The sequence below is a fragment of the Mercenaria mercenaria genome, chromosome 8 (genome assembly GCF_021730395.1).
Source record: "Mercenaria mercenaria strain notata chromosome 8, MADL_Memer_1, whole genome shotgun sequence".
Taxonomy (NCBI): Eukaryota; Metazoa; Mollusca; class Bivalvia; order Venerida; family Veneridae; genus Mercenaria; species Mercenaria mercenaria.
The window spans coordinates 21,578,761-21,606,685 of NC_069368.1; the positions used below are offsets into that span (position 1 = coordinate 21,578,761).

At 34.1% G+C, this 27,925-nt stretch overlaps 1 protein-coding gene across 1 annotated transcript; it reads right to left on the reverse strand.

Moving 5' to 3' along the window:
* Nucleotides 1-11,309: 11,309 nt before the first annotated feature.
* Nucleotides 11,310-27,505, reverse strand: LOC128558968 (cyclic GMP-AMP synthase-like). Its single transcript, XM_053549517.1, has 2 exons — nucleotides 27,444-27,505; nucleotides 11,310-14,224 (listed from the first exon to the last, which is right to left on the reverse strand). Exon 2 carries the CDS (start codon nucleotides 14,221-14,223, stop codon nucleotides 12,931-12,933), a length of 1,293 nt encoding a protein of 430 aa, XP_053405492.1. The 5' UTR covers nucleotide 14,224; nucleotides 27,444-27,505; the 3' UTR covers nucleotides 11,310-12,930.
* Between the last annotated feature and the right edge of the window lie 420 nt (nucleotides 27,506-27,925).

Here is a 27,925-nt window from a genome sequence, read left to right on the forward strand (position 1 = left end):
TGGATTTTTCCAGCACCGGTAAAAATACCGGAAATCCCCGTCTGATATGCAAGAAAAACCCATCTGGTACACCATGCCAGATGACTCTCGTGCTGTTAATGACCGTGAACTTAAGTCTGTCCCACCAATCTGGTTAACATCATTTTTAAAGTTATGATTAGCGTTATGATGCCCTGAAATATGTTTTTATATAGTGCAGGTTCATATCTCTAGGCACTTTTTTCATTTTTCTAAAAAAAAGTTGATATGTTCATTTTTGTATTTTTCTCCATAGACCGTAATGCTAAATGACGTCGCGTCGCTTCTTGTACGTAGAGAATAATAGGTTAGTGCCGTAGATGAGAAAGTTTATCTGGCGAGGTGGAGGAGGTTATCGGGTGAGCCGAAGGCGAACCTGATAACGTCTGGAGCCGAGCCAGATAAATTTTCTCCATCTTAGGCACTAACCTATTACTCTATTTATCTTGTCATTACTTCATTTTCCGATATTTGGCAATTTATTTTACAAAAATAAGTGTGCGACAACCGCTTTAATGACGTCATATTCGTAATGACGTCACTTATATAATGACGTGATTACGGCAAAATCGCAATAACTTCTTCGTTTTGAATAAAAACTCATTATTTGACCACTCATTTTCTTAGTTCGGACATTTCCAACACAATTGATGGTTTCGTTGCAAAATTTTTTTATAAAAAAACAATATAAAAATTAAAAACGTCACGATCAACTGACCGTATATCATGGTCACATGATCAACTGACGGTTTTTCAAGAAAGATAACGGCCCCTGATATCGGGTCGAAAATACTGCAAGTGACGGATAATAAAAAATATGGCGGCGCCCGTATTATTTTTTTTTGGGGGGGACAATTAAAATTATCGATTTAAATGTATTGAAAAAAAAATCGGCCGGGTTTCACCTATATTGCAAAAAAAAAGTCCATTGTTGTTTTAGAATTAAAATTATTTTTTTTTAAAGATAATAGGGGGAACAATCGGCATTTTTAATTCCAGTGTAAAAGGTAATTTAAACATATTTTGATTTTTGAATTTTAATTTTGTTAGAAATCTAATTTTTAAGACCCCCTAAATTGGATTTTTTTAAGTTAATTTTCCCCGTAAAGCAAAAAAAGGTAAAATTTTTTTCCCCTTTCTCATCCCCGTTTAATTTCCCCTCGGCTATTGGGTCGCCCGCTTTTGCGTTATGTTTGTTTTAATTTTTTAAAAAACTAACTATAATTTCCCCTCCGCTTTTTAAAAAAAGAAAAAAAAAAGAAAAAAAAAGGGACTTTCTTAGATGATCCCACTTTGTCCCTTTCCAGGGACAGAATAGGGAAAAGATTCCCGGTTCCCGCGGATAAACCAATTGCATAGCGGAAAAAAACTTGTTTTTATTCCCGAATTAAAATGCAATATCTTACCTTTTTTTTTCTGAATTTTTGCTGAACTTTTTCTTTTTAATCTTAATTTTTTTAAAAAACAAAAAATTGATTAAATACACAATCCCGGCCGGGTAAAAAAATCTTGTTTTAATTTTAGGATTTAAAAAGAAGCCCCTTTTCCCCAAAAACAACACGTAAAGTAAAACGCTTTATCGGTTAGGCCTTGCTCTTTTTTCGCACAAAGAATTTAGCATGACATAACGAATAAATTTGAAGTGTACGTGAAAAAACCCTGAACGTAACGTTGTTTTGAATTAAAATTTCAATTGTCCTTTCGTGATTTGCTACTTTCATAGCTATTTTTTTATAACTACGAAAAATTGGTTTATTTTCAGGATGTAATTTTGGTAATCCATAATCTTCAATCCTGAAAGCGGGACAGGTACCGGTTAGAGTATACTTTTTGTATAAAAAATATTAATCAATTACCCGGCTTTGATAAACTGTAATATAGAGGATTTATTTAAATAAATTCTTTTTGTGATTACTTTTTACGGTCTTTTCTGTTTTTTCCGTTTATTTCCCGTTTTTCCCCCTTTCTATGGGCCCGATATTTTTTTTTTTTTATAAGAAATGATCAGATGTCGTTTCGTCACGGCTTTTTATAGCCCCTAAAAATGTTTTTATAATTTTTTTGTGTTTGGTATTATTGAAAAACTTTTTGTAGATGATGTAATTATGGGCGATCTTTAGAATTTCGGTCTTTTGATATGCAATTATCTTTCATAGTTAATTTGCTAGAAAAAAGATTTTTTTTAAAAACATACAAGTTAAGAACCAATCAAGATTATTGACTTAAGTTCTGTATGATATGTAGATATGAGCCGGCTTCCTCCCTTTAGACAAAAGGTTGGGTAAAACCCGGTACCTAGCCACTGCCAAATTGAAAATGGGGATTTTCATAATATCAATAGGGTCTGAAAGTTCATTTTTTTAATATAACTGTTATGATAAGTTTTTGCAAAAGTTTCTCATTTGTGTTTTATAACTTGTTTTTACTTGTTTTATATAAAGGTTCCCTTTTTTTTAAAATCATTGAGAGTAAAAACGGTAGTGTAATGTTGGTTTGAAATGTGACTTTAGTTAATTGTTTTTGTTTATCCAGTCTAAAATTCTAAAGGTCGAAATATTACCAAACTTGCATTTTAATTTAAAGCAGTAAAAAAAATTTCTTTCATTTTAAAAACAAACCCCGATTACGTTCAACCTCGTAACCGTTTGCAGGGGTATCAGGACGGCGGTAAACAAAGTTGAAATTTTTCGACTTTGTGGTAAAAACCCGAACCTAAAATGGTGAAAAAGTCCAAAATGCAATATCAAAGTCAAAAGTTGAGGGGAAAACTCAAAACTCGATGGTAAAAACTAAAAATACATAGGGGAAAGTCGAATTTAAACACCGGTCTCGTTTTTCGTTTTTTCGACCCCAAAAGTATTTATCGGGGATGGCCCTCCGGAACACCGGCGTAGACATCATGCGCGGACCCAGCCATTTTCTAAGTGAAACTTTGAATGGTTCCTAATTTGCCTTTTCGATTTTTCAAAATTTGTTTTTTTGGTTTTTTTCCAAGGGGGGGGCGGGGGGGGGGGGGGGGGGTCCTCTCGGGGAATTCCCCCAAGGGGCGTACCATAAGGGTCCAGAAGATAGCCCCCTCTAAGACGAACCCAACGGTTAATATATCATAAAATGTTCAAAAATGGCACTTAGCTCACTATAAGACACAAGCGACGATTTGTGATGTCACTTTCAAATCGGACGCGATAGAAAAGTGCAGTGTGTTTTCAAAGCAGTAGTTTTACGGAATAAAATTGGGAAAATGTGATATATGAGGATAATTTTTGAAAAAACATCCCAATGGGGAAGGGGGTTTTTAAATCGTGGTACAGGTTTTTTTTTTAAAAATGTGTATGAAAAAATGGTTTAAACAACGCATTGTTTCATTGTTTGGGACAAATGGTGCCTGAAAATCATCTAGAGTGCCCTACTGAGTGTGGTTGTTCGAATAGAACAAAAAAGAAGCTGTATTTGAAAGGGGGTGGAAAAATAAAAAGGGAAAGTGATTAGCCTGTTTGCATCTATTTTCGCGGTACTAACAGAATAAATGAAAAATCGAATAAATGAAAAACTTGACAATGGCGTTTTTGCTCCGCAGTAAATTCTTTGTTTTCATAAATATTCAAAAAAAAGTTTGCTAATGACTTAAAATTCTGGGAAATTAGGTGAATTAAGAGTCAAAAATTGGATGAAAAGTTTCGGTTATTGAAATTTCCCTCCCAAACCCAAACTTTCGGTAAAAAATTTTGCTAAGTTTCCCTTTATTTCTCACTGTTTGTCCGTCCGTGCAATTGCAGTATAGCTAAGATGGTAGGAGATGTGGGCTAATAAAAAGAAATTGTTGTCTTTACCATTGGCTTGTTGCGTCTATGAACCATTTAGCAATTTACTAGTACCGTACTTTTTCCTAAGCGGTCTTGTTTTTTTTGAGACATTGGAAATTTTCCAAAGGACCAACATTAGGTTAGTACTTTCTTTAAGGGTTATGAATCTTAAATTAAACAAAAAGGGGAATTTTTTCACACCCCACCCCCAACCCCGCCCCTATTAGAATTTTTAAAAAGTAGTATCTTTTTTTAAACAATATTGTTCAAAGAAGTGGGGGAAGCTTTATAACCTTTTACATTCTAAATTTCCTTTGGACTTTATGATAAAAAACATGCACAAATGGAAACTCCTGAATCAAAGCACGGGGGAAGCTTTTTTCTGCTTCAAAAAATTTCTGCAAAAGGGCTGTGACTAACTGTTTACAAATTTCGAAAAAAGTAAAGACAAAATTTATGTTAGGACCATCTCAAAAAACTTTGCTTGAACCTTGCGCGAACTTTATTGAAGGTTTGTAACAAAGGAATTGAGCCCATAAAATTTTAAATTTTAATTTTCTTTTAAAAAAAAAAAGCGTTTTGTCCCCTTTAAAATTTTTTTTCAGTTATATGTTTGATCCATTTAAACACTTTATGGGCATTTTTTCGAAACACTTTGTGAAAATCTAATTTCATAGCAGTTTATAAGGTCTTTAAAGCATGCCTGTGTAAGACGGGGTTTTTCCCCACCCGAGGGACGTTGGAAAGGAAAAACCCAGGTTAGGGAGGTTTTTTTCCCTGCTACCCGAGGGGGGGAAAAAAGCGTTTCAAGGGGAATGTTGATCATTTTCTTGCCTATCATGTTCAAAAAAATTTGTGGGGAAAAAATGGTTTGGGTATTTCTGAAATTTTTATAAAGTTTATGACGTCACAATGGACCCGTACTATGTGACTCACCCTTTTGCACCGTCTTTTTAGACAAGGTTTTTCCCGGGAAAGACAGGAAATCTATCCACGGGGCGTTCGTAAATTATACTTTCCCCCCTAGGAGGCAAGACATACCCTCTCAACCCCACGTTAGGCATTTTCCGAAAAGTTTATACCAAAGAGTTAAAATAAATATCTTCTTGTTTTTTAATAACCCACATTAAACCGTGACTTTTGAGTTTCAGTTAAAATTGCTTAAGAAAAATCTCGGTCCTTCAGTTTAACCATTAAGTTGTATATGCCGCGATTGGGCGTTTGACTACACGCCCTGTACCCGGGAAAACTTAACTCTGTTCAGCGACCCTAACCCGTGCCACATGGGATGTAAAACCCATACAACTTTTTTTTTGTGTAATTACGTTATAAAGAATTTCTGTTTTTATATCTATCTCCATTGCAAAGGGATGTTCATTTCAAAATGCATCATGTTAAATATATAAACCCCTTTTGTTTTCAGGTGGAAAAACGACGAACAAGGCAACTTTTTCAAGAAAAAATTTTAAAAAATCTTTAAAAAAAACTTTTTGCTTTTTATGCCTCGCTATTTTGTTGTTTGAAAGCAAAAATGTGCTTTATGGCCGTTTACACTAGTTTTAACCCACACATGTTGACACAATACAGTTCAAAGTACTGACAGCGAGAAAAGGGATAAAAAAAAACTTTTATTGATAAAAAAACCCAACTCATTTACACGAGGAATGGTTAAAACCTACTTCACGAAATTTGCGTTCGGAAAACACCTAATATTTTTTTTATAGAAATGAATGAGCTGACATGTCTGTTGATTTTTGTAACATTACTTTTTTTAACGGGATTGTCTTCGAAAGGGCATTTAATTTTACAAAATGTTTATGTATGCCCACTACAGTCAAATATTTTTTCATAATTTTAATATTATGCAAATAGCAATGTTTGGAAAAATCTGGATTAAACCTGAAAAAAAGAACTCCGTATAAAAGTCAAAATTATTATATTTATATAAGAAATTATTTAATACCACCGATGTTCGAAGTTCTGTAGTCCCCAGCCCTCTCTCCCTCTCCCTCACACACACACACACACACACACGCACACACACACACACGCACACACACCACTCACACACACAACACACACGCACACGCATGCGCACGCACACGCACACACAGAGAAGAATTGTGTTTGTTTCAAATCTTGTATATCGTATGGTGTAAGAGATTTTTATAGAGGTGCTAATGGAATATTTTTGAAATTGTTTAAATGGGATTAGATTTATGATTAATTATTAAATATGATTTTTTTTCAGACGGTAAATAGGGAAGAAAAGTGTGTGTGTGTGTGTGTGTGTGTGTGTGGTGTGGTGGGGTGGGGTGGGGGAGTGATGCATGGACTGACGGGACAGGGGTGTGGGTATCCTTACATTTTTCACTTGTCCACGGAACTCAAAAATCCACTTGTTCATAGTCAAATTTCACTTGCTCTGATTTGTAATATTAAACCTTCATGAAAGCGCAAATAGACTGGAGATCGAGTTCTTTATTTAGGACAATGAAAAGAAAAGCATATCACAGTAACTGTGGTAAAAAATAAGCTGTTGAAATATTGCCTTTTAACGTTTATAAAAGTCTGAAATCGCGTAAGTAGTGTTCGGGATCTTTTGAGGTCATGCCGAACACTCCCTGCCCACGCAATGGTGCAAAGCCAGATGAATTTAGAGAAAGACTCTTAAACGCTCCGACTTGTTTTAGTCATACTTGCGATCTCTGTGTGCTTTTGATTTTAATTTGGCTGACTACTGGCTCAAATATTTCCTTTGACAGTGACTTATTGTCTCAGCAGTTGGAATTCTACTTACAAACTTGTCATAATACTTTTTTTAAAGTTGTTTGCGTTTCTGATGTCTTTAAATGTCCTTTTAGTTCTCTGTGTGTAACCCTTGTTTTCCTTTTTTAATTTTACTTACAGAATGCTATATGCTGATGATGCAAATATTTTTCTTCAGCTACTTTAAGTAGTTCTTATGTTCCCTTTAGCATGTATATGATTTCTTCTTTTATGTTTTTTTTAAATGCATGTTGTAAAATGTGACTCTTCTTATTTTTGTGTAGTGTCAGCTAATCTTTTTTATGTTGCTTTAAATGTGCTAAATCTGTATGTGGTAAATTACTTTTCCCTTTTATTTGCTAGTACCTAAGTGCTATTTTGTTTTAATGCGCTTTAACATGTATGTGATAATTTGTGATTTGTTTCTTATCTACTTAGCGCCAGGTGCTTTATTTGCTTTAATGTGCTTTAACATATTTGCATTTTATTACAGCTGATTTACTTATGTTGAGCTTATTTACATGTGTTTGCCGGAAAATAGCTTTAAGCTAGTGTTATATATTTATACTTATCCGACGTTAGATAAATCTTCTTGTATCTAAATCTTCTCTGATATTTTATCATAGTCACCGAGTTACAGTGTGCGCGAGACCTAGTCAAAGAGCCCATTATCTGTATCACCTCCATACACTTGAAGCAACACACAATCTAAATGATATTTTACTTTTTTCTCATTTTATACCTGAAAAAGTATGCTTGTCCGCGGACACACAAAATGAAAAATGCACTTGTCCGCCAGCAAAAAAATCACGAGTCGGATAAGTTGGACATAGGAATCCCACATCCTGCAGGGGTGGGTAGATCAAAGAACTTCGAGCATCAACAGTCCATAAAAAAGCACAGACGAACAGCTGTTTTCGTTTGGTTAGGTGTTTATCCATTCTAAGTTCGTATTTATCCAGCACTGTTTCCTAATCTAGTTAGGAATTATCCGCAAATTTAAACCCACCTCATAATCAATACAATTTTTAAGCTATAAAAATCAATTTCAAACTTGATACTGTTAAACATTGTCAAAGAGATATTTATGGAACTAATACATTTAATAAGTAAGGTCTTACTGCAATTTCTGGTACTTTAAAACAGTTAGAAACATAAAACATGTTCATTTTGAAGACTTTTTTGAGTACATTTTAATGAATTCCAGCCACATAATGTGACATTTCGATTGAAATATTTAGTACACAAAACATGTTATCAATACAGGATATTATGACTATCAAAAGTTTTACGCTAACATTGCATACTCACATAAAAAAATGAAAAAAGACAAGGAAATTAACTACATACATCGTCTTTCTGTCAGCCATGTTGGCACTGAGTTAGGGTCGCTGAACAGAGTTAAGATTATCCGGGTACATGGCGTGGACTACGAAGCCGAGATCAATCAGCTCCCTTTTGTTGAAACAATTGCGAGTGTCCAGCCTTGTAGTATATAATAATAAATTATGAATATTTTGAAGCAGCATATAAATAGAAAGTTCTGTGTCATTGGACAACTAAATATTGGTATGGGTGTCATGGTGTTTTGCGTTCAGTGTTTTGATAAAGTTTACTTTCAAACCATGCGTGTTTGATTATATATTATGTTTGAAGTCCATGAAAGAATCTCATGATTGTGAAAATTATTTACTTTCTGATAAGATGACTTTCCGCAAGCACATAATACATCCGAATGTTATAGCAGTTTCAGTTAAATTTAGATTTACCTAACCCAAGGTTGCCATTGGATATTGTGTACAAGTAATGGTAAACTGTGTGGCTTGGCCAAAACGGTATGTGCTGAAGTAATCGCCTTGATATTACTGAAAGCTTGTTGAAACAGGGTGTTAAACTTCAAAAACAAACAAATAAACAAAATGGTCGTAGTATGGTCTTCCAGAAGCACAAAGTATATCCGAATGTTAATATCTGGGAATACCTAATTCTGGTAAACGGTTTAGGTCGGTTTAGTCTGCAATGGAATCTTGTGAGGTGGTTACATGAGGGAAGCGTCATGTGCCTTGGATAGAGCGCCGGACTTCGTCTCAAAAGGTCGTTGGTTCGAATCCCTACAGAAACGAGTTTCTTTCACTACCTCTCCAATCCCTAAATAGGCGCGAGTATTGGAAACCAGGAAGCAGCGTCGAGCGTGATTAATATAAACCTTGTTTCATGTTTGATGTAAATAAATACGAGTAATAAAAGCTAAAATAGCCGTGTTTAGCCGTAGGATTGCTGAAAATGGCGTAAAAATGAACACAACAACAACATTCTTAATCATCATTTGAAATAATTCGTTGCTAAAATCTAAAGTATATTCAAAAGTTTATTATTTAGTATCTATTTACATAGTTTTATTTAGTACACGTCCACTGGAGATGAATCATTTTTTTAAAAACAGAAAACTTTGAAGCAATTGTTTTAACTTCATATTGTGCTATGATCACTTAGCGCACTATAATAGGCAGAAATATCGATAGACATTTTTTTCATATTTGAGCTATCTCCAAATTAAAAATTCAAATTGCCATTTCATCTTTTGAAATAATTTCTTTATATTAAATGTGTCAAGACAGAATAATAAACACCTTCTTGCTGCATTTTTAATTTTTCAAAAAGACCAATTATAACGAAAATAAGGGATGTTGAAACTTTGAAGCAATTTTTCTCGAAATAGAAAAAAAAGTACATAGCTCACTATAAGAATTATGCGACGAAATGACAAAACACTGTGTGACGTCACAGTAGACTTGCCTTACTGTTCATCAATATAAATCCGTAATGTTCAGAGCGTGGTTTGCGGGTCAAATGCTATAAAGCCAGATCAATCTAGAATGTAGATCTACATCATTTAAAGATCTTAGTCTAAGGGTTTTAAAAGTTTAATAGAATTTATAATTTTATAAATTTAATATTGTCATTATTTTAACCTGTGTAAAAATCGCTCTAAAATCACAATTTCGAAAAATTCTTACTTTACCCAAAATGTTTAAATGGAGCCGAAATTTTGTTTTCATGGTAAAAAGGATAAACTTAAAATATTAAAATAAGCTGACTTAGTTTTTATATCACAATGGTCACTGTTTTGTCAGGACATTTCTATATGTCCAACTGGGATAGTTTTAGTTTGTTGGAAGTTGCGTTACGTCGCATGAGACTATGTAATGAACTTTTGAAAACAATTTATTAATGGTACGTCCATGTGCGGATCCAGAGGAGGAAACCCCCCTTGGAAAATCCTAAAAAAAGCAAAGTTCGGAAAGTCGAAAAGGCAACATTAGGGAACGCATTCAAAGTGTATAAGGCTGTTCAACGCTAATTCAAATTTATGTTAATTATCTCAAAGATACAAATAATTTACCTTTTAATTCAGCAGATGAGCTCAAAAAGGATGAAAATAAGGGGTATATTGTATATACAATGGCAATGGAAAAGATGTTTTTAAATGCTCCTAAAATGTACCAGAATGCAGGAAATGAAGCGCTGAATTTCATAATATTCAACGGAAGCATGCCCCGCTATTATCTCTTTCAGCCTGTTCAACAAATACTTATTGACAACTCTTGACTTGTAAACACATAAATACCCTCAAATTATTAAGTTTATATAGACACTTGTTTGTCATGGTAAGGGTTCGGTCGGAACACCATTTGAGAAAAATGGCTGGATCCGCGCATGATGTCTACGCACGGTGTTCCGGTAGGGCCATCCCCGCATAACGTACGTGGGCTCGAAACAACGCAAGAACGAGACTACGGTGTTTAACTTCGACTTTCCACTATCGAAGTTTTGAGTTTTCACCATCGTAGTTTTGAGTTTTCACCATCGTAGTTTCGAGTTTTCACCATCATACTTTTGACTTTTGATCATTGCATTTTGGACTTTTTACCATTTTAGGTTCGGCTTTTCATCATCAAAGTCGAAACATTTCAACTTCGTGTACCGCCGTCCTGATACCCATGCAAACAGGTTACGAGGTTGAACGTAATCGGGTTCGTTTGAATATGAAGGATAATTTTTGTACATGCATTAATTAATACGCAATTGTTTATAGGTATCCAGGTCAAACCAAAAGAAAATTTGTTAGCACTCTGGTTCATTTGATGTGCATGAAACTTGGCCAGAATGTTTGTCTGCGTGAAATGTCGAATGATTTTTTCTCGGTCACCGGGTCAAATCAAAGAATAAGCTTGTTTACACCCTAGGGGTAGATTTTTTTATTCTATCTTAATTAAACTTGGTCTGAATGTTTGTTAGCATGAAGTCTTTGCTGATTTCAACTCTGGGTCACGTGGGATCAACAACTAGGTCACTAGGTCAGATCTAAAGGAAAAGCTTGTATAATTTCTTTAGGGCACTCTTTTGCTCCAACCTTCCCGAAACTTTGTCAGAATGTTTCTTTTCATGAAATTTTGGACAATTTCGAATCTGGTCCAATCTTAACGAAAAGAGGTCAAAATATTTGTCTCCATGAAATCACTAAGTAATACATGTTTACACTGTTATGGTGTGTTACTCAGGTGAGCGCCTAGGGCCAATTTGTCCCTCTTGTATATTCATTTAATTGACAAGGCTGTTGAATAGTCGAGCGTAGCTGTTCTCTGACAGCATTTGCAAATATTTCAAGTTGCAAATTTTAATAGTAACATTAAGTGTTTTAAAGATACCAACAAATGGTTTAGAGACAAAGTTTATTCTTAGACACCCAACTGATAACATCTATTTATAATACAAACATAAATAGATAAAATAATAATTATAAAATGTGTTTGGCAAAAGGGAGACAGGCTCGCACAGCCCACCATTGCCCTCTGGCGATCTTGACCGAGGCGACCATGACCGACGCGATAGAGCTTGCACTCATCGAGGCAGTTTATTGAACTGAATGTGATCGGATAGCAGTATCCGAGAGACCCCAGGCAGCCAAAGTCAACGACCATAACCGAAGGAGATGATAAATCATCGAGACAGTCTAACGAACTGCATTTGATAGACGTATCCGACAAGACCTCAAGCAGTCATGGTTGTAGGCATACTAGCTTAGAATTGTTTGACAGTTGCTAGTATGCAAACTTATTTGCGTTAGCGGCAGTCGAGTTCATATAAACAAACTATCAAAGTAGAACCAATGGGACAGTAGTATCCAGTAGATTCAAAATGAATTAACCTTTAAATAACTTTTCCAAAGAGCGTTCAGTTATTTGGTTCTGTTCAGTGATTTATTATTACTTAGGGTGTGTATTTATAACTTGAGTTAACAACAGGGTATGGGAAACAACAGAGAATTGAGTAATTCCTTTCTCAGGTCCAAATTGTCAGATATCAAAACTTACAAGAGCAAAAGGGCTTTTTCATGTGATCCACTAAGGCCAATTTGGGCCTCCTGGAAGTGGTCTTTTCTGATACTTGTTATTTATATTTCATTTTTGTCTGCATTTCATCCCCAAAATCTCTTTTCGATGAAACTTCACAGGAGTTACTGGTTACGAGCATGGTCATTTACCAAAGTGGATAGAAGCCTACATATATGGATCTTAGCAGCATTGTTTCTTCCCCTTAGATCTAAGGATAACAAGTAACAATGTAAAGCAACTGCTGCTCTGTTCTCGTGTTCCATACATTGCCCAAGAAGATTTAGAGTTGTTTCCTTGTGTGCAAGGTTTGGTTCCTGGTCAATGGTCCTGATAAGTTTTGAAAGTGCTCTTTGCTTGTCATCTTGTCTCCCAAGATACCTGTAGGTCTTGTATTGTAAAAAGTACAGGAAAGAAAGAGAATCAATAACTGCCCAATCCATCCAGTAGTCAAGTCTTTCTCTGAAAGCAAGATCCTCTTCTGTAGATCTGAACAATTCATACTGTAGTTCAGTTGGAATGCAGTTAATTTCACATGGCAGAAATCTGACACAAAAGGCTGCATTGTATTGTAGAGCTTCTTCATTATGATTGTCAGAAATAGCATTGAATCCTTTTTTCATAGCTTGAGGGATGTAATTATAGCATCCACAAATAGGATGAACGATATTGTGGTCATAGCTTCCTTCAATATCTCTGAGTACAATTTCTGTTCTTTGACTAGCCCCTGTACAGTAAAACAAGGATGCTAGCTTCAGTTTTCCAGATGAAACATCTTTGTTCAGACCTAGTGAGAACCAGGTGAGAGCTTCTTCTGATATATCATTGTATTGTTGAATGCTGAATGATGCCAGAATTGATCCCAGAAATGTGGAGCAAGAAGGCTTCAAGCTGTTTTGTCAATCCTTGGCATTGCTTAGAAGCAGTCACTAGTTTGAAAATATACCTCAGCAATATTCGTATAGCCACTTCGTAACATGGCTAATGAAAGATAGACAGTACTTTATTTTATTGTCAATATTCTCTGCAGTTACTTGTAATAAGCCTCCTGAAACAATGTCACTTATTTTGAATGGGGATAAATTATTCAATTTCAAGAGAAGCCTTGAACCAAGATCGTCACTCTCAATCCAAAATAATGCTGTTCCTTCACTGTGTATAATATACAGCAGTATTTCAAGAAGATGAGGTTTAGATTCATGATTGATATGCCCTACTATTAAATTATTTCCTGGTATCATGAAATGTGGACAGTTCCCATTCAAAATACAGTTGTATAGGGCAAATAGACACATTGATAGACAAACAAGCACATTATTTTCTCTCCAGAAATTATAATGTGTATTTGCAATTAATTTGAACAGAACTGTTTTACACATGAAACTTGAAATGGTATCTTCATATTGTGGCTTAATGTAAGTTTTTAATATCATCTTCATCAACACATAGCACCGAATCTGTGTGATATTGAGATTAAACATTAAACACCTCTCTGCTAGAGATGTTGATATTCTCCATTCAAGCTGCTCATTGTCATTTCTTTTGTTTCCAACTCCAACAACAAAACATCCAGTTCTGCTACAATACCTCCTCATATTATCTGAAGGCCACTGACCTACACCTTGCTGGTTTAACCATTGTCTGGCTTGTAGAGGCCATGATTTACAGAGGAAAGCACCAACGATGTCTGTGTCATAAACCCCATGTTGTCTAGGTGGTGTATGTGCTGGACCATGTTGTACTCCTTTCCAGCATGTAAACTTTTTTCCTACTGCTTTAGCTACGTCAGACATTATTTTATTCCTTAATAGTATTCTCCCTGCCCTGTCTCTGAATTCATATTTGTTAGGTTCACCATTGTATGAAAGAGGAACATCAGCCCGCAGACGTTGTAGCAAACAGTAGCCAGGTGATACAGTCTCATCCTGGATCATCAGGTAATTTATTACACCAGGTTGCCAGTGGCTCCAGTCTTGTATCATGTTAATGTCATCGGAACATACAAGCTGATCAATGTCTGAATGAACTCCAAATGTAGTTGTGCCTTCCGACTGGCTGCCTAAAGTGTATCTTGAACCATTCTTGTCCAGTAGATTGTGTCCTGATATATTATCCATAGATTCTTTTAGCAGCCATGTTCTTCTACGCTTCATCACAATCCTCTCATCCACTCCTATGTCAGCAAGCACTTCTGACAGTCTCGCTGACACAGCTTGTGTATACTCTGGTGCTTGAAACATTCTGAAAGTACATTTGATATTGGGTCATCTGGGGTCAAAAAACTAGGTAACTAGGTCAAATCAAAGGAAAAGCTTGTTAACAGTCTAGAGGTCCCATTTATACAAATATCTCTATGAAACTTCGTCAGAATGTTAATCGTGGTGATTTTTAGGTCAAGTTCAAATCTGGGTTATGTAGGGTCAAAAACTAGGTCACCAGGTCAAATCAAAGGAAAAGCTTGTTAACACTCTAGAAGTCACATGTAAGACTGTATCTTCATGAAACTTGGTCAGAATGTTAACCTTGATAAATTTTAAATCAAGTTGGAATCTATAGGTTATGTGGGGTCAAAAACAAGGCCTCTAGGTCAGAATACGTTCAAGAAAAAGCTTGTTAATACTCTTGAGGCCACATTTATGACTGTATCTTCATTAAATATGGTCAGAATGTTAATCTTGATGATCTTTATGTCGAGTTCAAAACTTGGTCAGGTGGCATCAAAAACAAGATCACAAGGTCAAATCAAGGGAAAAGCTAGTTAATACTCTAGAGGCCGCATTTATGACCAAATCTTAATGAAATTCAGGGGTTAGAATTAGTTTATGTGAGCGAAACAGGTCCTTTAGGGCCCTCTTGTTATTTTATACAACTTCAGTATGAAAAGACGCTAATGTAACATCCTCTATTAAAGGAACCTTAATACATGTTATTACTTTGTAGTCTAATTCATGTCCATTTTGTAGCATTTTGCTCGATATTCTATCAGATAGCTTCTACTTATATTATTATTCCCCTCCTCAGGTTGAAAACTAAAGAATTGTACTTTTCAGTCCGCCTCCAGTTTCGTGTTCATATAATTGGGAATAGAACTGTGAAAATATACTGTAAAAATAAAGATACGTAAATACAAATCATCAAATTAAGAAATGAAAAATATGATAACAGAAAGGAAAACCAGTAGGAAAAAAACAAAAATAAAATGCATAGGTGATTTTTATTAGAAAAAAAAGCAGTAGATAATCAGATTGAAAAAAAAAGCCAGTTTGTGAATCATTAGCAATTTTCATGTAGCCTACTGATATGGATTTGACGTAATGCCTATTAAATTGTCAATAATGGGGAAGAATGTGTTTTTTCTGGTTGTCTGAAAATGTTCTGGGAAAATGTGGGAAGATTTAGCTGACCACCCTGCAGCCCCCTTCTTCTCACCCCCTATGACTTCGCTCCTATGCCACTAAAATGATCTAAAAAGTCGTCATGAGAAATTCAGACGTCATAAAAAATATTTATGATTTGCTACTGGTATCTGCATTTTATACGACTGGGCTGTTCTGCTATATATGTACATGTATCTGGGCAATTGATATGAAAGATATACTGATATTTTCCAAAAATATACACTCCAGTATTATCACTTATCATGAAATGAACGCCTTCTCACATTTTCGTGGGCGTTATGTAATCACTGGGGATTAGTATCAGATTGCACCCGTGCAGAAATATTTTCCTGTTCTCAGGAAATCGCAGGATTATCCTGGGATTTCCTGAGATTCTTTTAGCAAGGCTGCACAAAAGTCCTGAAGACAGGACTTTAACACTAAAAGACAGGACTTTAACACTGAAGACAGGACTTTAACATTGAAAGACAGGACTTTAACACTAAAAGACAGGACCTTTGATAGAAAAAGTGTCCTGTTCACAGGACTTTTTCTAAAAGATACAGACTGAAAGATGGTAATTAATTTGAAACATGGTCTTGTAATGGTTTAGTAAGTTAATTACATCCTGGTGTTGAAGACCCATGTTTTGGTAGAAACTGTATCATTAAGCACTTGTGCTGTGGCGTTGTTGGTGTAACAGGAATATATTCTGTATTAATTTTTGTGGTAAGTTTACCAAATTATTTCTGTATAAACTTTTAGAAATAATACTAAATATGTTCCTTTATTTAATGATTTTATAAAACAATACGGGTAAGTTATTTAGAAAAGTATTTTTCTTTACCTAATCAATCAGATGTGTTAGTACTGTTTAGATTATCTGTACATGTTTGATCAAAGACAGTTTCACTCTTAAAAGTGAACAGATCATAGAATGATAGGAGCTACTAGCTTTTTGCTTAATATGAAGCTCATAATTTTATGTTTCTATACTAAATAGAAGTATTTATATTTACACCTAGCTTTTTGCCATGTATGCACATATTTGAGCTGATTTATGATGTGCCAAGAAATTGATATTTCTGCTATGACAGGTTGTATTGTTTCAATGTACATGATGCATGCTTTTTAACTAGAAAACATTTTTTAATATTTGGAAATGATAATCCTTATTATTCTTACTGTAAATACAATTTGTTAACTGTATTTCCCGCCAAAGAGAATTTCAAATCATGTTTACAAGGTATTCAATTACATGTCCTGTGGTTATCTGAAGACAGGAATATTGTCCAGAGATTTCCTGAAGACAGGACAATTCTCCTGACATCAGGAATTCCTGAAATTTCCTGAAGACTGGACAATTGTCCTGGGAAATTCTGACTTCAAGAATTCTCAAGACATTCCTGGGATTTCCTGATAACAGGACAATATATACTTTCATTTCCTGACATCAGGAAATCCCAGGAATGTCTTGAGAATTGGGATTTTCAGGATAGCAGGACAGCATAGGTTTCTTGGAGTTCTGGTGTCCTGTTTTTCCTGTTCCTAGGAAAATCCTGGGATTGTCCCATTCCCATTTAACGGCGTGAAAAGTCCCAGGACTAACCCAGGAATTCCTGAGATATTTTCAGGACATTTTCCCAGGACAGTCCTGGGATTTCCTGGGGTAATCCCAGGATTTCCTGTTCATTTTTCGCACGGGTGGTTAGTAAAATTGCATTTGATATAATTAGTCACCTTCCAGTAGCACAATTTGTATTGCATGGCGTTTAAACCTTATTCACTTGTTTTCTGTAGTGGTTGAGCCTTCAGGTAAAAAACGGCTATCACAAAAGGCCTTTGATTATTATATAGTGTGATGTTGTCAAAATTTAACTTAAAAATCCCTTGCCCTATTAGGCTTATTTTATAGATGCACTTTTATTATATTTTGTTAGAAAAATGTCTAAATGTTTTGTCTGTTAATTTAGAACATTAATACATGTACAAGTTTAGATTAGACTATGTGAAGACAGATACATTTGTTTTGATATGAAGTCAGCAAGTTATAAATCTCCCCTAGTTCCTCTCAATATTTAAAGGGTCATAACTTCTGCTTTAGATTAAAATGTGGCTGCCACATTTTTGTTATGAACATAAAATATACAATTTTCTTGTTAAATCCAATGTTTTGACTATATGATTAAACATAAAAGAAAGTACTAGCATTTAGGAGTGAACTGTCGCTTTTATTAATAGATTTGAAAGGTTACTGGAATAAACCACTTCAGTAAAGGGGTACCCTAGCTTTTAATAACTTATTGTTATAATGAATATTTAAATGACTGCCTTTTCGACAGTTAGACGCCGTGGTGCAGTGGTAAGCGTGACGGCTCTAGAATCTAACTTTTGTGAGTTCGAATACCAATGGAGATCAATATTTTTTTTCATTTTATATTTTGTTAACATACATTTAAAATGATAATAATGTTAAAGTTGTATTTGAATTGCATTACTTGTCTCATTTTGCTATTTTCGCATATAACATATGTCTTTCAATTATCTTTTTGTTTTTCAAATATCTTTTTGATTGTGAATTATTCAACATGTAACAATTTGGTCATTCAGCAAGCTGATGACACTCATTCGGAGGAAACCGACGCCACCAGCAAGTGTAAAGATGCTCCATTGGTCGCGTATGTTTGAAGTGTATTGAATGTATTGAAATTGTATGAATGAAATTAAAAATGAAATGATGAAATAAAATAAAATAAAATAAAAACATGAAAAATATAAATAAAACAAATTCAATCACGAATCAAATCGCCCTGTTTGGGATTCGAACCTACAGTCTCCTAATCGCAAAAGTTATACCACTAGCAAGATTCCTCAATTCTACAAACTGAGCTATCAATTCAGTTTGCTGCTTATTTGAAATATATTTGTAGTTTTAAATAAGTCAAATATCTTTCAAACCCTTATTTAATAATGGAACAGTCTGGAAAATCCAAATCTAAAAATAAAAGCGACAGGTCACTCCTAATTGCTAATACTTTAAAATGCACTGTTTTGTATAATCTCCCTTTATGACCTTGAGTTATATTTCATGCGTAATATTGAAAGTTTATTCATTTCTGCATTCAGCAGCATTATCTGTATTTAACATAAAATTAAAAGCCTTATGGAACTTTAAACTAAAGGTTGGCAAACAAAATATCAACATAAAGAACATTTATCTAAACTGTTTGAACATAGATCTATATAGGTTGAATAATTATAAATGTGTTATAGGCAAGGGGGGTATGCGATCTACTCCTTACCACCGAAACAAAATGGCGGCGGAAACTGAAAATGTGAGTTTTTCTTACTTTTTATCTTTTTTAAGGATTTCTAGACCATTACACATGGCTATCAACCTGCTCCACTGTTTTTTCTATCAACCTGTACCTTTCACTTTGGAAACAGTGCTGTAATTTGTCTGGAATGCTGGTCATGGGATTTGAATCGATGGAAAATCCTCCGTTAAACACGGGATAAGGAATAGTGCGATTAGCAAAAATGGTCTTTTTTCCTAATTTTTCAAATAGCTGTGAGCTATTTTTCTGATTAGAAGTAAAATTTCAATATATATTTTCTTCGTGGTTAGTCTGGAGCCGATTAAAAGTCGTAATTTTAAATTACACAGTTTTTTTTGTCTGATGGTAAGGAACAGTGTACGAAAATAAGAGGATAAGGTGCAGCTCACTTCTTCGAGTGACCTTTTTCTTCGCTCTTTTCAGAGACAATCAAGTAAAATTCTGATAAAATAATATTTTGGTGATCATTTATAACCATCTCTTGTTCAATGTAGTAAGATTTAAAAGGTATCCGCCTGTCTATCAGACACGTGATGTACTGAAAGCCAAAAGTTTAGCAAGTATTTAATATAGTATCCCTTGCCAACATTTAACTATCTGTAAATTTCTTTTTGGTATAGGAGGGTTAACACTATGTGCTTTTACATTTGTGTTTTGACAAGTGGTGCCTATGCTTCTAATGTTTTTGGAGTTCCCACTATGTGTTAAAGCATACATGTTAATTTCAGGGATGAAAGCAGTATCATAAAATACGTTTATCAACACATCTAGTTCCATAAGTTTTATAAATAAACGAATCTAAATCTTAATATTATGATTTGAAAAATTACTGCTAACATCTTTTTATAAAAGGACTACACCTTATTTTTCAGAAGCCTTTCTCCTAATGGTATATAATAATTCAAACATTTTAAAAGCTTTTTTGGGGAAGTAATACACCCAAAATCACTAATTAGGCGCAAATAGGTCGTAAAAATTCTGGAAAAAAATTGAGGTATACAAGTAAGGTGCTTTCATTTCCAAAATAAAACATTCCTAGATTAAACACACACACAAAAAAAAAAACCATGAAAATTTTCTCTGAAGAAAGTTATAATACATTAAAAAACATCACCACCTTTTCCTTGAGGGTTTTCAAGATACATGCGTGACTACACCAGTGTTTAAAAAACAAACTGTTTTCGGAAACAGTAACGCGTATAACTGTCGGTATGTTTAGTAGAACAGCTGAAAATATACCAGCATTTTAACAACATACTGATTATACAAACTGCATTTATTTTTCCGGCTTCGTATATCAAACTAACAAGATGAATTGAAATCAAATTTTATTTAAACGTTCAGAGTGAACTAAACCAGTTTTTTTCTCCTTTTTTTCTATGTAATTTAAACGTAATACAAACAATACTTTTGTCTGAAGGAAAAGTCCTGGAATATTTACAGTCATTCTAACAGCTTTGACAACATTCTATCATATTTTCATCATACATAACACAAAATCGATGAGTATGCTCAAGGTAACGTATGTACTAGTTAAGTAAATTATGCATGTACAATGTATTTACCGATACCACTTTTCGTTAATTTAATAAAATCTTTTATATGCCCTTTGAATATGTTTCAATAACATTAAATTTTGTATTACTGTTAATGGGCAATAGTGTAAACTCATATGAATTCAATCATCTATGATACTGCCCTGAAATTTATGTACGTCCTAAATTTCTAGTATATTGGTCCAAAACTATAATAAAGAAAATGTTTTAAGATGTTTAATCACTATCGAGGCAGTTATGCATATCATGTGAACTGCAGAAAAGAAGAATAAACAATATCGCGACAACAAATAGCTTTTTTTTCAAAGCAAATACATACGTTACTGCACAATTACACTGGCATGTAACCTCCTGCTGTACAAAAATAAGAATCTGCGTTATGTAATCGTCAAAGTTCTACGAAACGATATAAAATCCATCCTGTACGAATGAATTGAAGCATTAGGATTGATGTAAATGAATTACAGATCAAATGGAACTTGAATTACATTGTCAAATCAACTTTGGAGATAAATAATGGCACCCGTTCAAAATTAAACATAATGCGAAAATACTTTTCTATCGATTCATATCCTGTATATTCCGAACATGATATTCAAATTATTTTATTACTACATTACGGATGCCACAAAAAAAAGAAATGTTGTTTTATTTGAAATTATACATACGTTACTTTTGGTTACGTATGTATCACTCGTACACACTGTATCTTTACTTTTATATACATTAATGTATATGAAATGATTTCATTTGAAAATAATAAGCATATTCTTAGAATGTTTAAAAATTATTAGATATGAAAATTTATTACGATGTGATATTATTCTTCTATCATAGCTATAGCATACAATTCTCAAAACTGAATTTGTTTACAATGTGTACGTGATAAAAAGGTTATCAAAACTAAAAGTTGGCGGCCTAAAAAGCTTGTAAATATGAAACCCTGCGTCACTGTTGACGTATGCTGACGTAGGAGTTAGTTTTAAATATTTCAGTAACGTATGTATCGATCACGTATGTACCATTTCCTTCTTTGATGCTTATAAAGAATATTCATAGATCGATGGGTCAGTGCAACATGGTCGTAACTTGATTTTTTTACCAAATACACTTTTTTACATAATTTGCCTTATTTAACAGAAATACATCACTTGTTAAAATATCTAAATCACATTCTTAAAATTAAAGTGAAAAAAGTAAAATTGTCAAAAGGTTGTATCTCAGGAAGACACTTTCAGTCAGTGCAACATGGTCGTAACTCAACATACGTCTTTGTTGCACAGAGTTAGTATGCTATTTCACTTTGAAATTTCTGTGCAACATGGTTGTAACTCACAAAGAGTAACATATTACAATAGTTAAATGATAAATAAGGATGATTTTAGTTTTTAAACAACTTAGAAATGGTATTTATACTACAAAATTAATATTATTACCATATTTCATATTTTATCAATGCAAAGTGGTGTTAAGAATTTATTGACCAACATGTTTAGGATTTTACCAAAACATTAAAAAGTCTTGCTCTGTTAAAAAAATACTCTGTTAACTATTTCTCAGCAAAACCTCTTCCAAATTCAGTAGTTTTTAGAATCAGAAGCCCTGTTCATAATGTCTTGACTTAATTTTAAGAGGAAAAAATGCACCTTTTTCAAACCTGTCAAGACACACGCATTTCGGCCCTAGATCACGCTCACATGCCTTCTATTCAAGGTCACACGCATTTTAAAGAAATAAAGAAATCAATTGTTTTTTTTTTCGTAGAAAATTTATAATAATACTGAATCAAACATGCGAGGAGACATTGACACGGTGTTTCCATACCGTATAATACAGCTTTTACATTCACCAGTGCAACGTGTTATTTCTACCTCATGAATAAACGTCACAAAAAGTAAACACGGAGGGAGACTATTCAAAACTAGATATATTTTTTGTTAAAAATCTATATTTTCCGTGTGAGGGCGTTTCCGGCTTTTAGGGATTATCGCCCTCTAGACCCCCATGAGGGAAAACCTTCCCTTTGAACCCCGATCACACTCGTGGCCTTTGTGGAGCCTTGACAGCTATGCTTTTTATACTTGTAATTTTTAAATAAACTTTCCTTTATGCAAGTTTCATGTAAAACTGTGAAAGGATAACAATGAACATTTTTCCTTTTGTATGCATATTTCCATGAATTGTGCAAAATACAAAATGGTATTATTAAAGGTGGAAATTTTTCTGTGCTATAAGTGAAGCATGACTTCTGCTTGTAAAGCTCGTATTCCGATAAGTTTTATTTGGATATACAGAAGATTTTGTTAGGTATATCGAATATTTGTATAAGTTGTTAAACCACTAAAACATAAATGATCAGCATTAATAATTTTACATTTAAATTTAATGAATGATTTACTTGATTTTTATGTTGCAAAACACCAACATAAAGGCCTGGCTGATCAAGGGCCATGGCCAAGAGAGCCCATGCTCCCCCTATATCCCCCACCCCACACTGACTTAAACTCATCGAAGTTGCATGCAAACAAAATAATATTTTTTCAATATATAGACCCAAAACTGCACCAGAGGCCACCATTTCATGCCTGCATTTCAAAATTTCCAGGAGGGGAGATGCTCCCGAGCCCATAACAGGAGGGAAGTATCCCCTCTATACCTAAACATATAGACCGATGCAAATGCACTAGAGGCCATTATTATGTCTCCCACACCACTGTGTGGTGGGAGACATATTGATTAACTCCTGTCTGTCCATCCATCCGTCTATCACAGATCTTGTCCACACTCTTTAAGTCGAACAGTTCTCATCCAATTTTCCCCAAACTTGAAAAAATGTGTTTGCCAATAAGTCCTCATCCAAGTTTGATAACTAGCCAAATCAACCCAGGCACTTTGGAAGTATGGCCCTTGAAACATTGGTTTTTGATAAACAAAGCACTGAAAGTCTGACTGCATTGTATTTGATAATCAAAGTTCTGGAAGTCTGATTAGGTTGTATCAAAGCTCTGAAAGTCTGATTGGGTTGTTTTTGATAATCAAAGAACTGGAAGTCTGATTGGGAATTAAGAATATATAGGGAGAAAGGTTTACGCTTGAACATTTCTCGTCCGATCTCATACTACTATTCTGATGACTTGGCAGCTGTGGGAGACATGTGCTTTTCTCAAAAGCAGCTCTAGTTTCATACCTAATTTTCAAAAACTTCCAGAGGAGACACATTCCCCCTCCCCAAATAGGAAGGAGGTATTATACCAAACAGGAAGGCGTTATCCCCTCCTGTACTTCGAAATTTAGGCCCAGAAATGCACAAGAGGCAACCATTTCATACCTAAATTACAGAAATTTCCAGGGGAGAGCCCTTCCCCTCTTCCTCACTTTAGTCTTACTAACAGTAGGGAGGGCTAACCTCTTGTACCTCAAAATTCAGACCCAAAAATGCACAAGAAGCCAGTATTTCATAACTATGTTTAAAATATTTCTAGGGGGGAAACCCTCTGAACCCCTTCTATACCTTTACATTTAAACCCAATTGCACCTGAGGCCACCATTTCATACCTATGTTAAAAAAGAAAATCCAGGGAGAGAACCACCTGACCCCCTTAACAGGAGGGAGGTATCCCATCATGTACCTCAAAGTCGTGACCCAAAAAGGCACTAGAGGCTTCTATTTTATACCTATATTCCAGAGAGAGACCCCGCTGACCAACCTAATAGGAAGAGGGGACCCTCTTAATACCTGAAAATTTAGACAAAAAATATGCATCAGAGGCTGCCACTTCATACATATATTACAAAATTTTCCAGGAACAGACCATACTGACTTTCAAATTTTACATCAGGTGTATGGCATCATTTTTGATGTTAGTTTCATGTGACTGTGTTGTTGTGTTTATCATGTTCTTTAATTATAACATTTTCAGTTTTACTCAAGCTAAAGAACAAATTTATACCATTGATAATTGTTTAAGTGTAGATTTTTATGTAATAAAAAGACATTTAGACTTGTATCAAGAAGCATGCACATGTTTATTTGCAGAATAGTATTTTGCTCCTGGGGCATGCGTTATTCATGCTGCAGAACCGGTGCATATTTCTTGTTGAAAATCTAATAACTAAACACAGACATATTCAAATACCTTAGACCTTAAAGGCTCATAATGCCTATATTCTGTAAAATATGCAAATATCTTGTACTTTAAAGACACTCAGTGTCTACATACTGTAAAATATTCAAGTACCTTGGACCAGTCAAGCACTTTTTGTCCATTTACTGTAAAATACTGAAATAACTTTGACCATAAAAGCTCTCAGAGCCTATATTCATTAAAATATGTAAATATTTTGGACCACTCAAGCTTCTATTGTCCATTTACTGTAAAATAATGAAATAAGTTTGACCATAAAGGCTCCCAGTGCCTATATTCAGTAAAATATTCAAGTACCTTTGATCAGTCAAGCTCTTATATTATGTCCATTTACTGTAAAATACTGAAATAACTTTGAATATTAAAACTCTCAGAGCCTACATTCAGTAAAATATGCAAATATCTTGGACCAAGTCAAGCTCTTATTGTCTTTTTACTGTAAAATACTTTTAATAATTTAAAATGTGTTTTTGTAGTAGTAAATTTTTATTTCTACATATTATATGATTTTTTTTTGACATTTTTGCGAGTAAAACAAGTCAATGAAAGTACAGAAAAAGATAAATGGATATGCTTAAAAATATTGAATTAATAGACTTTTGAATAAACATCTCTGTTATGAATTATCTCCAATAAATTATTTGTTATCATTTAGTTACGACCTTGTTGCACTAAGTTTTTGACAAAATTTCCACACATTTCAGCGCAACATGGTCGTAACTGAAAAACTTTCAAATAACTCCTCAGTGAACATTTTTTTGACATTTTTTCCCATAGTATTGTAGTTATTATTGTTATTTGATAAAAATAATATAGATTGTATTGTTTTTCATTACATCATTTGAATACAAAAATGTTTTTTGCTTCTCCTGTAAAGTTTTCAAAAAATGAGTTACGACCGTGTTGCACTGACCCATCGAGATAGATATTTGTTGCCTAAAGGGTAATCAGCTATCAGATATGACAATGAACTTCGTCTTTAAGAGCATTAAAAAATGAATTAAATTGTGATATTTCTACAATACGGTAACGGATGTATCAATCTGTTATATACGCTTTTGGGTAACGTTTTCCACTCTGATATGGTGTAAAATAAAACCCGAATTAACAGCATGAATGAGCAAGCATAATTGTTATATCATTTACGAACAGACATGTGTGAATGTTTATTCTACCCAGAAACGGCAGAAATATTATCATATTCTTTGGCATAACGTATGTATCATTATGGTTGAGACATCATTTTAAATGATGACTAAAACCAAAGGAGTCCGGAAAAATTTGTATCTATGTTTGATTATAAAATATCTTCCTATGTTACTTCATAAAAAATATGTGATTTCGTTGACTACTGATGAATTTTAACTACAAGAACATTCATTAAACATATAAAATGAGCTGGCGACAGTAACGTATGTATTGTTTATGGTAGTTTGAAGCTTCATAAATTACTAACAGACAAAGGTAACAGTCAAAGATTCGGTATAAAAATCAAACAAGGTTAGTGCTTTATGACATGGAGACGAATTACTCTTCTATTGATTTGTGAATAAGATAGTAAACAGTTACATACACATGCGCATCACTAGTGATTTTGAGTGAATAATTCCTTTTGCATTTTTAAATGAAGACTGAATCCGAGTCCCCGTAATTATAGCCATGTTTATGAAAATGTTTACATTTTTCACTTTTTTCATGCAGGCTGATAACGAGACATCCTACTTGGAAGTCTTTCAAGTGAGATTGGATTACTGTATGTTTTTGCGTACAGAATAGAGCATTGTCCTGTTCAGAATGCCTGGTTTATATATTTCAAAAGCACGACAACCAAATACTTATGCTGAAATATCATTCATTTTACACATGGAAATGCACAGCAACTGAAAATTGCTACTAGTATTATACTACACGAATTACAGTAAGATGATCAGAGTTTCACTTTAAATATGCAAATGAGATTGTGAAATATAAAAAGCAACGGTTCTTGGCTGTCATGAATAATCATAAAAGTCTACCAAGAGACCTAACCGATTTGTAATTTCCAGAATAATCGTTGTTGTTTATATTTCGTGAAAAGCTTCTGAAGTGGAATTTAAATTTTTCTAGTATATCTTCTGAAGAGGAAATTGGTTGCTTTGTATATTTAACCAATGGAAAAATCGGTTACATTTGCTCCCTACCTATTTAGCATTTGAATGCCAAATATAAGTTCCTATAAAATGTTTGATTGGCCAAATATCTTGTCAAAAGTGATATAAGACACCACGTAGAACAGAGATCAACAGTTTTGTTTAATCGACAATCACTGAAAAAGGCAAGTGTGCTTACCTACTGACATATCTTGTCTGGTAATATGTTCATTCGGGGATTATGTTTCTGTTCTACTCCTCAATCCGACCCCTTCAATTATTACATGGTAGAGAAATGTCAACAGGTTATCTCAGAAACGATGAAAGAAAACTGTAAAATCCATTTGAAAAAATTGCACTGCACCTTATCCTCTAATTTTCGCACACTGTTCATTACCATCGGACAAAAATTGTGTTTTTGTGAAAATATGAACTGTGATCTGCACAAAACGAACAGTATTAGATAAGTATGTGGAAATATTCCTTCCAATCAGAAAAATAGCTAACAACCTGCGATATATTAGGTAAAAAAGACCATTTTTGAAAGTCGCACTATTCCTTATCCCGTGTTTAACGGAGGATTTTTCATCGATTCGAATCTCATGACCAGCATTCCAGACAAATAACAGTACTGTTTCCAAAGTGAAAGGTACCGGTTGATAGAGAAAACAGTGGAGCAGGTTGATAGACATGTGCTTTTGTCTAGATATCCTTGAAAAAGAAAAAAAGTAAGAAAAACTCACATTTTCAGTTTTGGCCGCCATTTTGTTTCGGTGGTAAGGAGTAGATCGAATACCCCCCTTGATAGATATCTCTTTGCATTTTTTTTTATAAAATGTGTTGTCTGATAGATCTAGTTAAGAGATCACATTAAAAAACTTAAAATGTTAAAAATAAATACAGATAAGTAGATACCTTTTTCTGGGTATGAAGTCAGCAAATTGAGTTTTAACCTCTTGATCTCTACGAATGCTACGTCAAAATTTACTTTCTGTTTTTATTTTAACAGGAGGATAACTCAGATATTTAAACAGTATTTGCCACTAATATAAGCAGTTACTTGCCCTTATAGTCTCTATTTTGAAGTGTTCATAACAAGAGGTAAAAATTGATAAAACTTGTAATATTCAGAAATGCGCAGGCACCAATATCGGACCTTGGACAAAAAATATGGCCTTGTTTTCATCATAAATGAATCCAAAATGAAAAATATATAGTAAAATATGAGTCCTCTTAAAAAGATACATAAGTCTACAACAGACATATGTATCTTTTGAAGGGGGCAATATTTCAATACATATTTTTCATTTTGGACTCGTTCAGGATGAGAACAAGGCCATATTTTTGTCCAAGGTCCGATACTGGTGTCTGTGGAAAATATCATCCCGTCTATTCAT

What these genes read in the sequence shown, in the direction of transcription:
- LOC128558968 (XM_053549517.1), bottom strand. Translation starts at nt 14,223, where the DNA reads ATGTTTCAAGCACCAGAGTATACACAAGCTGTGTCAGCGAGACTGTCA.